Source organism: Trachymyrmex cornetzi, unplaced genomic scaffold, assembly GCF_001594075.2.
Source record: "Trachymyrmex cornetzi isolate Tcor2-1 unplaced genomic scaffold, Tcor1.1 scaffold122, whole genome shotgun sequence".
In the NCBI taxonomy this organism is placed as follows: domain Eukaryota; kingdom Metazoa; phylum Arthropoda; class Insecta; order Hymenoptera; family Formicidae; genus Trachymyrmex; species Trachymyrmex cornetzi.
Genome location: NW_017295784.1, coordinates 3,144,593 through 3,162,875, shown reverse-complemented (window position 1 = coordinate 3,162,875; position 18,283 = coordinate 3,144,593). Strand labels below are relative to the sequence as shown.

At 35.6% G+C, this 18,283-nt stretch overlaps 2 protein-coding genes across 4 annotated transcripts; both read left to right on the top strand.

Moving 5' to 3' along the window:
• The first annotated feature begins 1,320 nt into the window (after nucleotides 1-1,320).
• Yippee (yippee zinc finger protein) lies at nucleotides 1,321-3,367 on the top strand. Its single transcript, XM_018519208.1, has 2 exons — nucleotides 1,321-1,750; nucleotides 2,677-3,367. The coding sequence occupies exons 1-2, from the start codon at nucleotides 1,590-1,592 to the stop codon at nucleotides 2,873-2,875; spliced, it is 360 nt and encodes a 119-aa protein (XP_018374710.1). The 5' UTR covers nucleotides 1,321-1,589; the 3' UTR covers nucleotides 2,876-3,367.
• A 2,225-nt stretch (nucleotides 3,368-5,592) lies between these two features.
• Nucleotides 5,593-11,016, top strand: smg (sterile alpha motif domain containing protein 4 smaug). Of its 3 annotated transcripts, none has more exons than XM_018519035.1 (9): nucleotides 5,593-5,788; nucleotides 7,414-7,740; nucleotides 7,861-8,179; nucleotides 8,277-8,521; nucleotides 8,596-8,706; nucleotides 8,870-9,244; nucleotides 9,334-9,493; nucleotides 9,709-9,973; nucleotides 10,052-10,219. In XM_018519035.1, exons 2-9 carry the CDS (start codon nucleotides 7,527-7,529, stop codon nucleotides 10,217-10,219), a joined length of 1,857 nt encoding a protein of 618 aa, XP_018374537.1. In that variant the 5' UTR covers nucleotides 5,593-5,788; nucleotides 7,414-7,526. The 3 variants fall into 3 exon arrangements, with proteins under 3 accessions (XP_018374537.1, XP_018374534.1, XP_018374545.1); XM_018519032.1 differs by having other exon boundaries at nucleotides 7,411-7,740; XM_018519043.1 differs by lacking the exon at nucleotides 5,593-5,788 and having other exon boundaries at nucleotides 7,527-7,740; nucleotides 10,052-11,016.
• Nucleotides 11,017-18,283: the final 7,267 nt, after the last annotated feature.

Below are 18,283 nucleotides of genomic sequence, written 5' to 3'. Positions count from 1 at the left end.
GCACCACTGGCCGCGGCACGCTTGACGCTTGACGCTCCCTCTCCCCACTCTGCTCGCCGCGTGACTCCTTCCCTCGCTGTTCGCTGGGCGCCGTTCGAATACCCAATTATTGCGTATGGAAAATATTCACGGTTTATCAATTATTCGTATTTTACTTGATTTTGACAAACGGGTATCGCCGTACATTTCGCGTTTTGCTTTGTGGCATCTCTGACACAATCCTATATTACTTGCATGGTTCTTTTAAATGTAATTAATAATTATTCGCGTGAGATATTTTTGATATTCCAACACTATGTCTCAATTTTCATTATTCCTTTTAATGATTCATACTTAAATAAAAGTTGATAAAATATTCTATATAATGTTCTTTATATAAAGATATACATGCGAATTTTCTTAATATCATAAAACAATTTGTGCTAAGTACAGCTTTGACTAAAAGTATTAAATATATTATTAATCATTACTTAATTTTTCAGTTAATAAATTAATTTAAGACACTACTATTACTGCAAATTATTATGTGTTTCAGAAATTCTTTAAACTTACGTGTAATACCGATCATGGCTCGGTAAAATAACTGTTACGACATATTTAAAATAAGTTTTAGAAATTTATTTAAAATATAAAATCGTAGGAATCGGTAAAAAACTGATACGACTTGTTTAAAATAAAAAATATAATTAATATTTTAATATTTTAAATCAGTTTCCGGAACCTATTTTATATTTTTATTTTAAACAAGTCGTATCAATTTTTTTACTGATTCTTACGATTTTATATTTTAAATAAATTTCTAAAACTTATTTTATACTTTTTATTTTAAATTTTTCGTAACAGTTATTTTACCGAGCCATTACATGCAAAAGTTTAAAGAATTTCTGAAACACAGAATAATTTGCAGTAAAATAGTGGTGTCTTAAATTAATTTATTAACTGATTAGTTTGCGATAAAAATTTAAAAAAGTATATTTTAAATAAAAAAAAAAAATTAAAAGAGTTATTTAGTAGATATTGATTATTTTAAATAATTATATTTCTGATTTATTTCTTATTTAAATATAAGATCTGACTATGAATATAAGCAGAGGGAAACCTGAATCTCTCTATTAATTTGATAGATTTTAGTTATTTCAGCGATTTCAGCGATTTATTTCCATTAGTAGTTTACATCCACTTCTTCAGAGGGTAGTAGTTTGCGCGACATTTTGCGGTTGCAGGAAAAAGATCCTCACGGCCTCTCTCAGGTTTCTTTCTGCTTGTATCTTTTACCGCTCATTTTACGTCTCGCGCTAGAAGTTCCGTCTCTATATATATTCCAATGATCCACGGTGTATCATACAAACATTCTCCCACTCCAGCTGATTCCAGCTCTACTGTTAGTATACATTGGCAGCACACGTCACGTCACGTATACGCAATCCAACACAAACAACAAAGAAAGATCAGTTGGATTAGTATGGCAGCATTGACAGTTGTGTAATTTTTCTACGACATATCGATTCGTCAAGATAAATAAACGTTGCCCGATCGCGGATCGATCGTAGACAGATCGTTGCAGGTCATTCCATCAGCTGTTTTTCGAAATGGGAGTGATATTCCTCGAACATATCGGTGGCAGTCGCCTATTTTCCTGCGCTTCCTGCGACACCAATCTTACCAATAGGTCACAGCTTGTGAGCACACGTTTCACGGGTGCGACGGGACGTGCATTCCTCTTCAGCAAAGTCGTCAACCTGAATTATAGGTGCGCCTTTCATTTGTTGTACAAGATCATTAATATAAAACGTATTTTCTCGAATGATTTGTGCTTTTGTATTCAAGCTTTCAAGGTCTACCGTTTTGAAATATTTGTTAGATTGCATTCTTTTGTTCTTTTTTCTCCAATGGAGAGAAAAAGAGGAAAAATGAAAGGCCAGTTTTTTTTTACCTGAATTTCTATGCATGTAATTCAGATAAAAGGAATGGCCTGTGTTTTTTTTTATCTGAATTTCTGTGCAAGAAATAGGTAAAAGGAATAGACCTTTTTCAGGATCTACCATTATGAAATATTTGTTAAATTACCTTCTTTTCAGATGCTTTCTGTTTGATAACACAAGTTGTTCTTGATGCTTTCCAGCAAGAGATAATATAGTACAATCATTTCATCTTGATATTAGCGAACAAGGATGTAATGATTCATTGTGGTACAAATCTCTTGCTGAAAAGTACCATATTAGTCATTGAATGCCAAGGTAGAATCTGTTGATTGCTGTTACCAGATTACAGTTTTCTATCAGAGATTATCTGGAGACACTGGTAGTGTCTTGGCGCTAAGCTACGCGCAGCGACACTACTGTGGCTATTTAGTTTATACATGAATCTTTGGTTCTCTTCTTTACATTTTTTGAAAGAACACATTACAATACAGTAACAATTCTGAAAATAGATCGTCTTCAGCAAGAAAAATAAAATTTCTGGTTTTTAAGCTGGAGAAAACTGTTGCGTTGACTTGTGTTACTAAATGGAAAGCACCCTTTGATTGTTGTTTTCCTGTGTAGTTTATTTTCTCTGTATATTTTATAGTCAAATCAAACATATATTAAAAAATATAAATAATATATTCAATTGAATATAAAATTCATGTGATATCCATCATACGTCTATCATTTAACTCTGTGATATGGTGTACAGCGAGGTTCAGGATAGAGTGATGCTGACGGGTCGCCACATGGTTCGAGACGTCAGCTGCAAAAACTGTGATGCTAAGCTTGGGTGGGTGTACGAATTCGCAACAGATGAGCAACAACGGTACAAGGAAGGTCGTGTTATCCTGGAACGAGCTCTTGTCACAGAGAGCGACGGATTGACGGAGCATAATGTTCAACAATAATGTTTAATATTTAATACCAAGTAGCATTTACTATATTAAGAAACAATCTAACATAGAGACTTTCATATAAGTTATAGTAATATTTAATCTTGTCAATTACAAACGATTCTTGGTTAGTATCCGATTTGTTTGTGCATAAGCAAGCATTGACAACGTTACTTTCTTGTGATAAGAGACATTCAACATTTTCGTGAATATGGCACGGTTTTTATTTCGTAAAAGGAAATTTCTCGGATTCCGACCCTTATTTATGTCACCCTCTCAGATTTACGTCTACATTTTTCGCATCAGATCCTATTCACGACAATTATTGAATCTATAAAAGAGAGAGAGAGAGAGAGTGTAAACATCATTGGTATTTTCTTGTAGATGGAACATTAATAAACTGACCTCAGTGGCAAATATATTTGTCAAGAAAATTAAGAAAACGTGAGTATACACAATTTAGTGAGCGTGTATCATTGTAAGTGCAATATAGATACAATTGAACATAGATCATGTAGCTTTATTTATATCCTTTCAATAAATTTGATGGAAGCAACAATGTACATACTTGCGTGGAATTGGCGCTAGACGCGAATGAGGTATTTAAGTTCTTTCTTTTTACACACGTTTCCATTGTTGATTAACTTTAATCTCGGTTCAATTTTTTATCTTTTTCTAATTCTTAGAACTAGAAAAAGATGAAAAGTAAGTTGAACCGAAATTAAAGTTAATCTATATATTGGTAGAAAGAGGCATTAGGTGAACTTTCTGCATGGCTTATTGGCGACAAAGAGGTATTAGCTGAATTTTTTTCATATTCATTGGAAAAAAGAGAAAGATTAACGATGCAAGAAATACAGTTAAAAAGAATATGTCTTTTAATTTCTTTTGGTAAATCAAAATAAATCCTTAAAGCCCGATTGTTCCACCTTTTGGTAAATTTTACCTGTTGGGTAAGTAACAAAATTACCCGATCACATGCGCGGATTGCCAGAGTTACCTAACAGATAAAATTTACCAAAAGGTGGAACAATCGACCCTAAGAAGTATTAAATTCTCTCACAGGTATAAATTGAGAACGTACATAAAGACTTTCAAAATCTCGTGAAAGTCACGTTTTGAAAACTTCGAATACTTTCCAAAGAAATAAAGGTCGTGTCCAACATTTAGACATGTAAACATAAAACGTAACAACAAGAAGTGTTCAGATTTAGCAATAAATATGAGACTTTGATACAAACTTAGTAATATTACGGAAGCGTTTACTTTGTACTTTAGATAAGCGGATAATGATTCTACACAGAATAAAAATAAAAAAATTATATTTCTTAATCTTAAAAGATTTAGAGAACGATAAAAGGCCATGATAAGTGATAGATAGATATACGAAATTGTTTTCATGACAAATTTTTCTTAATCATGTTGACTTCCCAATTAACAGATAATTGGTGAGGAGATTAACGGTATTTCCGTTCCCCAATTTATCGCGTTTCAACATTACTATAATACATATATGCACATCGAATGCACACATTTGCATTTATAATTTTCTAATGTACTTTGAATACATAAGTTTTGTATAATTTTCGTATCTAATCAATTTTCTAAATTTGTTGAGTTCTATTTTAATCCTTATCGTATTATAACATATATATTTTAATCCTTATCGTATTATAATATATATATATATATAAATAAGATACAAGGGTTTCGTCATCATTTTATACTTTGTTATCGTGTTTAACTATTAAACAAGAAAATCAAAACATGTACGATAAAAATGAATGACTAAAAAAACATACAAGAGGATACAAAATTTATCAATTATACACACAAAAATGTAATTACTTTTAATAAATTATATATTTATATTATTATATAACTCAGATAATTGATTAATTTTTTATTCTCTTGTATGCTTTTTTAGTCATTCATTTTTATCGTACATGTTTCAATTTTCTTATTTAATAGCTAGACATGACAACAAAGTATAAAATGATTATGAAACCCTCGTATCTCTATACGCTATAATACAATAAGAAATAAGAATGTGCATTAAAAAAATGTAAAGTTGCGCGACTTTTTATAATAAATTTTAATTCTTTTTTTTTAAACCAGCCTGGTTTTCGTTAATCGTTACATGAATTAATATTAATGTATAAAATTATACAATTGGAAGATAGTGATTATATTACTTATTTTGTTTGTATTATTGTTCAGTTTTTTTAATACTTTAAATAAATAAAATCAATCACTACCTTTCAGTATTTTAAATTGGTCAATATTAGATTGAATCTTTGTAAGGAGACTGGAAACAATTCTGGCAAGATAATCTTCTCGAAGTCACCAATCTTCCTTCAGATAAGTCAATACAGATAGAATGGAAAAAAGAAAATGTTAGGAATGTTATGTTCACGCAAAAGTCGATTAGTTTCGTCTGAAACTTTCAACAATTTTTTTGCATCTGGTAATTCTTTCGATGCAACTATGGTGAATTCAATCATCGCGATAGCAATTGCCAATGCCAGCGAGATAATAACGAACGATTCCGGAATGAAGCTGCGGTCGACGCACCCGAGAGAGACAAACGAACCGCGCCCGCGGACGCGCTGTGATTGGTCAATCGCCCCTGTGCCCCGTGACGTAGAGGCGCCACCAATCCGTGGCCAGCAGGACGCCGCGCCACGAGCGAAGCCAAGCGGATGGCGATGTATAATTTTGATGACAATTCTGGCTGGCATCACTGCGGAGTGCGATAGACTAGAGAGCAGTGTGGTCACGTAGTCCCATCGCGCCGCATGGTGGATGGACGTTACTCCTGTTCGGTTACCGGAAAAAATGCTGTAAATTTTGTGCGTCGTCGCCGTTGCACCGAAGCGGAAGGAGCGCGTGCCAGCGGAGATTGTTTCTCGTCGGACCACTTTTACGGTAATTATCGTGGTCACTTGACCGCAAGAGTATCCGCGAGGAAGCAAAACGAGGAGAAAGAGAGGAGGAGGCTCGTGCTTATCCGACGACATCGGCGCACCGACCGACTGAAGTAAGCGGCGTATCGCAATCCGTTTCATATCGCCGAGGGATGCATCCCTCGGCGACGAGAGAGCGCGACTCCGCACTCCGCAGTTGGCGGATCGCCCTTATCTCGCGTCATCGTCGCCGATGTCGTTTGTATCCATTGAGATCCATCCGTCGATCGATCTCTTTCGATCTTCCCTAACGGGAAGGGGGGGGGGGATCTCCGTCCTCCCTTGTTTTCGTCTCTTCGTTCTCCGTCCCCGCCCCCGCCAACGTGTATACATTTCGCATCGCCCTCTCTCTCTCTCTCTCTCTCTCTCTCTCTCTCTCTCTCTCGTAATCTGTCTCGCCCCGTTACCGGTTTCTCTCCGTTTCTCTCTTTCTCGCTGGTCCTCGCTTGTGACGTAGAACGCGCACAACTCACGCAGACACGTTCCGGACACGTACGCATACCTGACGCGCGACGTTGACAAGGGTGACGACGAATCTTGGGACGCCGGGGACGTGAATTTCCTGCGTAGTTTCCGCAAACGGGATCGTGGAGACTTCCGGGAGGCGATGCCGATGCTTTTCGGCAGCGAGACAGTAAGATAAAAAAAAAGGGAAAAGGAGAGAGACATCTTATCGGCTTTCCCTCTCGTGAGGCGCCGCTCCTCTTCCCCCTCCCGCACCGCCCACCATCGCCTGGTCTCTCGCGCGCGCGAGATGCCATTGCACCGCCGAACGGAGCGCAGCAGGAAAGGCTATAAATACACGCATCGCGCGCGGGGTAAACAAACTTGACCTCAGCGGAATTCTCTTATCGGCGTACAGTGGACGAGCGACTTTGAGGTTATGTGTCGCGCCCATGTCCTTCGAATTCGACGCGTCGCAGAGACGGCGATAAGATAAGTCCCAGCCAATGCCTAGGTATACCTGCTGCGACCAGGAAACGCGTTGTGGTAACGGAATATTTTTGCCATTATATCCGTTTTCTCGACGAGGATTACCTGTTCCTTCGCAACGATCAAGGGAAAACTAAGCGGACTTTTCGATAGTTCGAATGAGCAACGGTACGATGACGTGCCTCGTTTGACATACCGGACGACGCTTCGTTCTCTAATTCTGCGACACGGCTGCTAAAACAAGCTTTTTAATTGCTTAAGATAAATTCAGTTTTAGAATTTTTGTAAGATACATATTTATGTAATTGCGATTTGTATATCGTTTCTCGTGAGATTTCAAGTTGTATTTATATATTTTTTTTTAATTTTACGATGAAAGGTTTGAACTTCTTTGTTTTGTTAGATAAAAAAAAATGTAATTAATGTTTGTGTTTGTACACTTTTGGCCTTCAAACTGGAAAGTCAATATCAGTAGAATATATATTAAAATTAAATCCTTTTACATTTCCTTTATAAAATAATATTTACATCTAATACTACTTTGTAACATAATAATAATTGACTGTTTATGTGTGTTCTGTTTCTTATAAAAACATGACAGGTAGGTGATTTAAATAGAATGACATGTTTCGATTCCTTTTGTTTTTGTAGCAGAATTCTGACATTGGTCAGCTACTTGAAGGCTGTGAGCACGATTGCTGTGCGTTTGGCTTGAGCAGTGGTTGAAACACTGCTGTTTTACAAGAGAAATTTGTAGGTGATTCAAAATGAAGTGGACATCCGCTACTCCCTTCAATGAGCAAGTGGGCGAACTCACTCGTGTGTTCTCTCAGTGGAACGAATGTGAACAAACTGTTGTTCTTTATGCGCTGTTGCGCATTATACCTGCTGTACAGGCGAGGTTTCTCTCGCAGGCGATAGAACACTCATTGCACTCTGTGGCAGAATTAGATACCAAGGAAATAAATGCCAATAATCCAAGTAATTATTATTGTTTACGTTTTATACTCAAGAACAATTTTAAGCATGATTTTAATGAGATGTACTTCATACATCATACTTGTAGAGCAAATATGTTAATAATAAAATATTTTATTATAGGTTACATCAATTCATTGTCGGCAGAATCAACAGAGATTGCGATTAATCAACTCTTGACACATCTGCCTTTACTAAAGCCCGGGAATGTAGAGTGCAAAAAGAGTTATCTGGTAGCAATACCAGAATTAGTAAACCATTGCGTAAGTACGGGACAATATACAGAACAAACGCAGCAGCTTTTGAGCTACACTCTGATCCATCCTGCCATAAATGGTCAAGACAGACGTCTTTTAACTCAATGGCTCAGAGACTTGGAAGATCGTATCAGTAGTACACCACCCATTACTGGTTTCGAAGATTATTCGAATGCTACAATGAGGTGAATTAAATTGAAATAATGTGATACTATAATGATACTTATATATATTCTCATATCTCTAGTACGATTGTAAATTCGAGTTTTTTTATTATTATAGATGGGATAATCCATGGCAGAGGAATTCCAAACATCACAATGATCAGCCAAATTCGTTTAATACACAACCGGGCGGCACGTTTAATTTACATTTTCCCGCATCGGTTAACCGTCAACGTCGTTCGAATAGCTTGACACCACCGGTAGCGCCGCCGCATCATCTCGAAATTGTGGATCGTACCAATAACACAAACTCTTCATCTAGACACAAGCCGCGCAGCTTTAGTGTTTCCGGAGATCACGCCAGTAATTTGCAATTGCATTTCATATATAGATAAATTTATATTGTATTCGCGCATTTTAAATAAATCATCTTTTAGGCAATATTATTGGTTTGGGTCCACTGAGCCCACAGGGTTCCTGTGCGAGTAGCGGTAGCGAGGGTCGTTTGGATGATGCTTCGAATCGTTCGCTCGCGAGTGGCATGAGAGGTAGAAATGAGATTTTAATATTGTCAATCGATAGTATATGAGATCACCCGAAAATACATCTTTGAAATTATGGAGTCTTAATTACGTCTTTCGGAGTTATCTCTAACTAATTATACTTTACAGATCAGAACATTGATATCTAATTATAAATTATTCTTTTTAGACGTACAATTATGGCTTAAAACATTACGACTTCATAAATACAGTTATCTGTTCGCTACTATGAATTATGAGGATATGCTGCAATTAACGGAAGATCAATTAGCGGAACAAGGGGTTACGAAAGGTGCTAGACACAAGCTGGCTCTTTCTATCGCTAAGCTACAGCAGCGATACAATACGCTTTTAAATTTAGAAAAGGGTCTGGTGCAACCCAGTACTCGCGATGGCATGCAAAACACTTCATTCTCGCAGGGACCATCACTGCTTCTTAATACAATGGAAGAACTTAAAACGATTCTTGCCACTCCCATGAAGCCGAGTCAAGAGAATGATCCACAAGATATTCCTGCGCAGTTTACAAAAGTACTTGGAAAACGTATGTACAAATTAAGTGATGTGATGGTTCCAATTTTCAAAACTTCGTTAGAGTGATTGAAAACATTATTGTATGGTTTTTCCTTTTAGTGTGCAGTAGATTGGCTTTGGAAAGTGTTGAGGATGGTATTTTGTGCACGTACGTCAACATTTTGGAAAAAGTGTTGCAACACGACTGTTTCACTCCGAATCAGAAGGAGAAAGTGCAGCAGTGGCGCAGTAGACTTGGAAATCCGCGACCAACTCCAAAGTAAGTCGAGATATAAGTCTTCGTTAATATAAAATGTTTAGAGAAATATTTAGAGTATTGTGATTGAATATTAAAGAGTGAATCATAAAATACTAGGAAAGAAAGATGGAAAAGATGACATTACATCACCATGCAATGTTCTGCAATATTATATTAAAATTGATGAGTATTGTGTAAATGTGTGGTAACTTTCGACCTAATAGATGTAATTTCAGATGGCAACATAACTACGGATATAATAATAGAAGATATGGGAATCCTCAGCAGCACAGAAAGCCAAGTTTGAATATGAATCATATTCACAATAACCACACACATAGCAGTCAGTTTATGATTGCTTCGCATAGAAATAGTATATCCACACCATATTTACAAAATAATCAGAATCAGAATCATAACATGAATAGTATGAATATGAATAACTTGCGCGCGGTGCATACAACCGAGAAGAGACCTAGTTTACAAGAAACCAGCTTGCAGGTAAGAAAGAATTTAATATTTAAAATCTGTAAAATACATTCTGTTTATTAATACAATGATTTTGATTTTACTTTATAGCAATTGCAGAAAACATTACAACGTGCGTATAGCGCGCCACGTGATCATTTCGTGAGTCACTCTGCTAATGGAGCGAACGAGACGACGGAACCGGAAATCAATTCTCGCCTGGAATCCCTCTGCTTGAGAATGACTGAGCAAGCGATCGGTGGGTTCGGCGAGGCCTAATCTTCCATATTCGCGTTCTGAGATTATAAGTAAGTTCCATTTTAAATCCTTTTCGGATTTTTGACTCCGAAAACTGAAGGAAATTCTGTTCGCCAAAACGCGAGTCATCTCTATCTCGCGCTCGCTCGTGTTTTGGCAAACTATGTTTGAGTCATTGTTTTAAAGTGATATTGCAATGGAGACGACACATTTTTTTGGTGTGCAAATACCTGCGTGTACACACACTTATGCTTTAATATCCTAACCAAATGGAAAAAAAAATGTCCGAAACGTGCGACATTATTGAGGGAGAGATAAAGATAGGTTTCTTTTTTTTTTTTTTGAGAAGATTGAACACTTACACGTAATACACATACACAAATTATTTTTTATTAATGTCCGATGCAATTGTATTATTTAATTGACAGAATTTGGCAAGCCAAATGTTAGAAAGATAGATTCTTTCCTCGATTGTTTGCTGCAACCATATATATAAAGATATTATATAAGAAAAAGTATATATATACACGCATATAATAGGATTTTATGAGGCAGAAAGAAAGGAATTTTTAATCATAAAATACGAGGAAAGAAAGATGGAAAAGATGACATTACATCACCATGCGATGTTCTGCAATATTATTTTTTGTGTTATCCATTTTACGAAATGGAATTCGTCTGATTTTAAGCGCTGCGGGACGTTGTAGTAACGTAATTGTAATTCATTTTTAATAACTGGACTGATTTTACTTCTTTTTATTATATTACTATATTATTATTATTATTATATTTTTACTATTATTACTATCAACATCACTATTACTAGCCCTACTATTGCTCCTACTATTATCGCTACTACTATCATTACTATTCTATCACTATTACTACTATTTCCACTACTATCACTCTCACTACTGTTACTATCGCTCTTTACTATTACTATACTCCGTCTAGGGAATGAGCATACTTAAAGGATTGCCGCTTTGTCGCATAAGTTAATTCGCGCATAAAACTTTAAAACTTAATCTCAACTGTACTAAGAAGTACGTATGGCGGCGTGTATGCTTTGTAGTTTGCGCACAGATCTCGTGATTTTTCAATTTGGTTGACGGATTTCATCTCATTTTTTCTTTTTTTTCTTATTTTTTTAATGATAAACTATGAACGCAAGTAAACATACAATAATAAGATATTAAGGGCCTTACGTGAAAGATGAGCAAACGTATGAGGTGTAGAAATTTGATATTATAAAGTAGCAGCGAAATTCGAGGGAGGTAGACTGGCGCTGTACGTATTATGGCGCGACATCGAAATCTGTGGCTTTAAATTATAAGCATACATCGTATCTAATCTATTTAGCATGTGTTAAAGTAGCGTCGCGAGTAATGTAGCATAATATTTTTTTGTGCAAGCAGAAAATTAAATTTATTAAATCGCATAACGCTAGTGAATAATAACCGATGATTAACCGTGAAATAAGAAAAAAATATATAACGAAAGACTGAATAATTCACGCGCCACGATCCGTCGATTTAGATTATCTGGATGCTTCACTGTCCCTTCCGTTCGTACGGATGTCGTGCGCGCGTGAATAGAATAATTGGAGAAGACTGCGAAGATGGAAAAACTTGTCAAAATAATTAAGAATTAGCGAGCGCGCGAGAGAGAAAATAAGAGCGAAAGAGATTTAAAAAAAAAATGAGCGAGAGCGAGTACCGAGGTTGAAGAAGATGAAACTAGTTAATTAGTACATATTATATTAGTGATTATTGTAACAATTATATTCTACTAGAGGATAATACGTGTAAGATCGCGCGGTGATTTCTCGAATCTAGGAGTATCCTGCTAGAATAAAGCTAAGAACTGTCTATATTTAGTAATAGCCGTACACACACTGAAGGGATGACCATACTTAATCATTATTTCGTTTCACATACGCGATACCTTTTACTCGATCAGCGGCAATAGCAGCACCACCAAAACTGTATCCGATCGGTTATATATACATATATATTGCGAAGGATGAAACTCCACGAATTCCAAGAGAGATGATCAAAAGCTAGTCAAACATTTCTAATTTCTACCAGTTATCTGTATAGTTAATTAATTGTACATTAAATCTACATACACATATTACCAGAATTAGGATTGAGACACTTGAAAGAAAATATATACAATCCACATCTTACACACACATACGTATAGACAGGTATACACACATACGCACTCGTGCGCGCACACACAGACACTCACACATACATATTCGCCACGTTGTACACGCAATAAGTAAAGCGATTCGAGCGAGAACGCATGAAAAAGCTCAAAGACTGCTCCTAAGCGACATCAGGAATTTCATTCAGCGTAGAATTACTACTTATATATTTCATCTAATTGAAGCGCAGCATCTAATCTCCAACTGAAAAAGGCAGGACCTGAACTATATAAAGGATGCAAAGAGATTTTATCCGCATATACATATAGCGATCAGAGCTAAAGGAAGGAAAAAAAGAAAGGGGAAAAAAAAGGTAAAAAAAAGTTGTAATCAATCCTGCCGAGAATCGGAGGCCGCCGCTACGTTAATTTTCTGCCGATCGATCATTAATCTATCGTCATTGTTGTTTGTGGTAAGCTTTACGGAATAGCGTAAGCATATGTACTTAGTACTTTACACAACTTCTGTCAGGATCGACAGACGCCTTGCTCAAAATTAACTGTCGGCGGCGGTTTGTTTCGTGATTTTCGAAAAACGCGAAGACTGGCGATGCGCGCGAACGAGTGAAAACGAACGGATAAACAAATTAACGAGATGTTCAGCTGAAACGTTTAGTCGCAAAGTGGAGAATCACAAGGAGGATAATGTGTATCCTATGTGTAGGAACATACTTCGAGTAATCTTGAAAGAAGCGTTTTCTTAATATAGGTATTAATAAATGTAAAATGCATGTTTTGCATTATACTAAAAAAATTCAAAAATATGTAACTGAAATAATGGATGTTAACAAAGTTCATGAAAAGGTAACACGTAGTTTTTCCATTTTGAAGAGTGTACTTACATATTAATGGAATAATTCACTTCGTATCGATGCGATATCAATTTCTATTAGTATGTAAATACTAATGATTTTTAACTCCTTGCGATTTTCCAGTTCACGGTTATATATATATATATATATGCGCGTGTGCACATTTTATTTGCTTGACTCGTTACATTCATTTCGGGTTCTCTGGCTATCCTTTTAATTTTGGATAGCGGTAAAATGTACCACGTTTGCGGCGTTCTCTGTTATCCGCTCGTTGACCTCGGTTCAGGATAGGCGGAAGTAGGATAAATGAATGATATGTACGGGTTGAAAATTCGCGGATTATTCTTTGGCCGGACACTTACAGTGACCATCAGCGACTGCTTTATTTTTATTAATGTCCGATGCAATTGTATTATTTAATTGGTAAAAAAAGGAATTGCGCTACTGATATGATTACAGTAGTAGTAGTAGTAGACTATTTGGAATGATTTTTCTTGATTGCGATTTCGAGGACAAGACGATGTGAGTTTCCGGCTGAAGATACTCTCGAGACCCAGTAGCAAATGGTAATTAGATCCGATGTGGATAAGTATAGGACCGATGTGTCGTAGCGACTGATTTACTTTAAAGAAAGCGCGTCGCGCGACCGGAAAGCACGCCGCGGGACGCTTTTTTTCTTGTACGCGAGGGGTCTCGCACCCCTCGCTGAAGTACTAGTGTTCACGTTTTGCCGCAGCTTCTCCGGATAATATTAGATAAGTCGTAATAAGACCCTTCGTCAGATTGCTAACTGGGATACATTAGTCACATAAGTAAGCTGGGCAACTTGTAAAAATGCAATTTTTGTACTGTTATAAAAAGTTAAATAGACAAGGGTACACTGACGTTGTAGCGTGAAAGAACATTTTTCAATAAAAGATTTTTCATACGCATACATCGCGTACTGCGACTACTATTAATATTAAGCCTGTATACAAATAAATTAAACGAGAGAATTAAACGAGAGATTTTCACTTGCGAGTAGAAATCAGTTCCAAAACATTATCTCTTGTTCTATTATCTTATTACAAGAAATAATATCTATTTTAAGAATTTAATATCTTGAATAATTTGACGAAAGAATAAACACATACAACATTAATCTCTTCCAATTCCAAGACATTACTGAAAATGAAGATATCACTGTCAGATATTTCAATCGTAAGATAATAAAAATCGATATTTCATTATTTCTTATATAGCTACATTTAGTTAAGAATGTTTTATTTATTTGAACGGTAATAGATGAGATGTGTAAAAAGAAAGAAAAACATGTGATTGTGATTTTATAGTTCTCTAAACAGCATTTATTTTCTTCTTTTGTTACATTTCTGAAGTCGCGTCCCATCCGAGGACGTTGTGCACAATTTTAACGGTGAAAGATAATATTAAACGTCGATACAATGTCATCGTTCCGTGTTATATATAAATATTTAGACCTGTGCCGGCGACAAACACGTACGCCGAATCTAGAATCATGTGATTTTGTTCGATCGACTTGTGTGTCATCATTTCTCCGTTCCCTACCCACCATCTCTAACGGAATGGCTACGTACATACGCAGGGATTCAATATATTAATGTATCTTCTTATCGATGTAAGGTTGTTGAAATATCGGATACGAGTACAAAATGATTCCTGTGATTACATTCACGAATTCGCCTTCTTTTTCAAATTGTACTTTAACAATCTTGATGAATTAAAATCTCGATTTTTTTCAAACTCTAGATCACTTATACAACATGAACTCTAGATCAAACAATATAAATGTCTAAAGATTCTTGAAATTTTGAACATCCAAATTTTTATGGTGATTGAGAATTAATTAATGTTAGAAAAAAAAATTTTAATATTGATTAGAGATTTTTCATTCAAAATTCTACCTATAATATGGAAGTACGTAGATAGAGAAAGAGAATTTAATTAATCACGGTGTTAGTACAATATATTAAATTGTGCTCGACTTTGCTGTTCGTACCAAACATTTGAAGAACCTTTTTTCGTTTCTATACACTCACGCGTTCCGTCTAATACGAAGTGGCTACAAAATAATAATAAATACTTACAGTCTATCTAACGACTACTCTTAAGTTTGAAATGCAAAGGATCAATCGTCGCTTAAATCGTATAGTTAAATAGACAATATCCACATACTTAAAGTTAAATCGTAATTTAATATATATGTTCGGTATAATATAAACATCGATTTATCTCGCTTCCTCTCTTCATCATGCATACACATGCAACATGGGCGCGTAAATTCTACCTTTTATCTATACACATATTTACACAGATCGACGATACGTTTTTCTGTTACGAACGTAGATCAACATGACACTGTTAATGCGATGAAATTCATGAATTCCAAAGACAACGAGATGAGAAACCATTTAATCTAATATTAAATAGTTTATAGCTAAACACGTTTTTCCTTTATTATAGATTCTGCACATTGAAGTTATTGTGGTGAGATGAGATGCAACTTCAATATATCGCTTTGACTATACTACTATCGTATCGTCCGTTAGGCGAGCTTTTATCTATTTTATCGCTTTGATTTAAAAACAGAATTGCATCAAACCGAAACTATTTCCTGTAATCCGCAGTTATATGTTTAAGATGTCTATAGAAATTTCTATCAAATGATTTTCAGGATAACAATCTTATCTTGTTTAAACGTGATAACGTTTTGACTGGGCATTGGTGTTCATATTATTCCTATGTAAGTATCGTCGAAAAATTTTTCGAAGATAATTAAGAGGGAACAGAAAATGCTAAGAGTGCACTCTCGCTGAGAAGAATTTTCATTATAAATTTCCCAACCCACTAGTTTGAATTTAAAAATTCGGTAATATACTGTCTATACTGTATTTTATATTATTTTTAGGCAATAACAGGTAATATATACTTCTCTTCAAAGCAGAACAATTTTTTCATAAAAGTGAATTGTGTCTTTATGGAAAAATCGTAACGGCACCTTTAGCCTTCTCCATTTTCTCTTATGGATCCTATATTATAAATATCGCGAACTGAGATAATTAATTTAAAAAAAATTATCAATAAGACTATATATTTTTTTACGCGAAAATAATAAAACATAGTAAAAAAAGAAACAGTTACTCTTCACAAAGAAACGTACGTATACATCTACATAAATAAAATGATTTAGATATACTTTTTATTTTTACGAATAAAATCGGAAAATATTCGAAACTCCTAACAACAACGTTTTTGGATGACGAAGTATGTGTGTTGCATACTTTAATCAAACAATTACATTTAGGAGATAGTGTCACAGCTGGTCACAGCTAATAACTTGCAGCGGTATACTCCAGTTTTCGTCTATGTACAAAGCCTTATAATAATCGTAAGGAAAACAGTACAGTTTCAGTAATCACTCGTGCTATCTAAGTATCGATACACCATCCGTATAATATAATACACGAGGAACACACGCCGATCACTGTTACTCAACGTGGTGATTTGCGGAACCATTTTATCAATCGGCAGCGGTATGTAATCATGTTGTTAAAATTAAGTATCACTTTTGCTGCAACTTTCCTCGTACCGTTCGGAAACGATTTTACCGGTAAACGCTGTAAATGACTAAAATGGTTCCGCAAACATTCCATTCTTAACGGCTCTCTGCTTTTGCAAAATCCTCTTTGGTCTCGTACATTCAAATAGAATATTGATAATACAACGTGACATGAAGAATTTCACTTGTCGCGTCACATTACACGTTTGTCATATTTCATAGCACGCTTAACGGCTAACAATCAGATCGAGCCCCATATTCTATTTGAGGATCGACTAACATATAATATGGCATTACAGAACGAAAAAAAAATATACACATAGTCGTACGTAACGACATTCTTAAACCGGAGTACGCTAATAATACTTGTCATGCAATATCAGTAACATTTCGTGTTCGACGACCGCTAAAATTCGCATCCCGCATTCTGTCCCTACGCTAAATTTAATCATCTCCCCGCTCTGTTAAAGGCTACGGTTTGCATTCGTACATTCTCACATTCAACGCCAAATGTGGTCGTTTGATTTTGAGATTTATTTGTCTCGTTACGAAGGTCGCGTTTAACAGTTTAACAGTCCTTAGAATCAATATTTCGCGCTAAATGCGAAATATAAATACGGCTCTATGCACCGCAAGTTCGTCTATCTCTAGGTTAAATCCGTTATTGGCAGTACAGAAAAAAGAAGTGTGCGCCAGATCAATAGAATGTACAAACGATGAAACACCAAAACCGTGCATATTTTTCTTTCTATTTCCAGCGCAAAATTGCCAAAATTACATAGAATTTCCTAAACACTGTGGTATGATTACCAAAAGCTCATATCCCTCTAATCCGCATTCGAGAGTCTCTACTTTTTAAAATTATATATAGCTATATTTATCGTTAAATATTTATTATTTTCTCTGTTTATAGATGCTTGTTTGTATATGTTCTTTTTGGGCGTTCTGCAGATAAGCCGAATGCTTTGGATAAAATCTATATATCTCTATGTTAATCATTTGGTATGGAAAATGTCATTTGTCTCATAATTTCTTCATAAATGTGTTATTTTATAGTACTAATAATTTACTTTGAAATATAATATATATATCAATTTTTTTTTAGCGTCGCGGTATCAAGAATCATCCTCAATTCCAATCTTAACATCAGTTGCTGCAACGCGCGACGTGTTTTTGCCAACGTCATCCTCGACGTTATACTTTGTTAGCCGGATTTTTATCTTGCAACTAGTTATGAACAATTACATACCATATATAATATAAGTTAGACGAATACATATAAGATTTCTCTACATATAAACTCTTCAGATACAACATTCTTCGACAAACGCCGGAAAACCGCGAATGTCATCGCAGCGTTTGTACAATCAGTTTTTTTCCCTCTCAAAAAAGACAGAATCTCATTTTCGAGAGAGAAAAGATAAACCACGCTGCGTAATCGTGCCTGGATGACGAGACAAAATTCCAAGTATTTGTTATCGACTG

What these genes read in the sequence shown, in the direction of transcription:
- Yippee (XM_018519208.1), top strand. Translation starts at nt 1,590, where the DNA reads ATGGGAGTGATATTCCTCGAACATATCGGTGGCAGTCGCCTATTTTCC. An exon ending in GTCGTCAACCTGAATTATAG is followed by an intron (nt 1,751 to 2,676) that starts GTGCGCCTTTCA and finishes TATGGTGTACAG; the next exon opens with CGAGGTTCAGGATAGAGTGA.
- smg (XM_018519043.1), top strand. Translation starts at nt 7,527, where the DNA reads ATGAAGTGGACATCCGCTACTCCCTTCAATGAGCAAGTGGGCGAACTC. An exon ending in TACAAAAGTACTTGGAAAAC is followed by an intron (nt 9,245 to 9,333) that starts GTATGTACAAAT and finishes TTTTCCTTTTAG; the next exon opens with TGTGCAGTAGATTGGCTTTG. An exon ending in AATCCGCGACCAACTCCAAA is followed by an intron (nt 9,494 to 9,708) that starts GTAAGTCGAGAT and finishes ATGTAATTTCAG; the next exon opens with ATGGCAACATAACTACGGAT.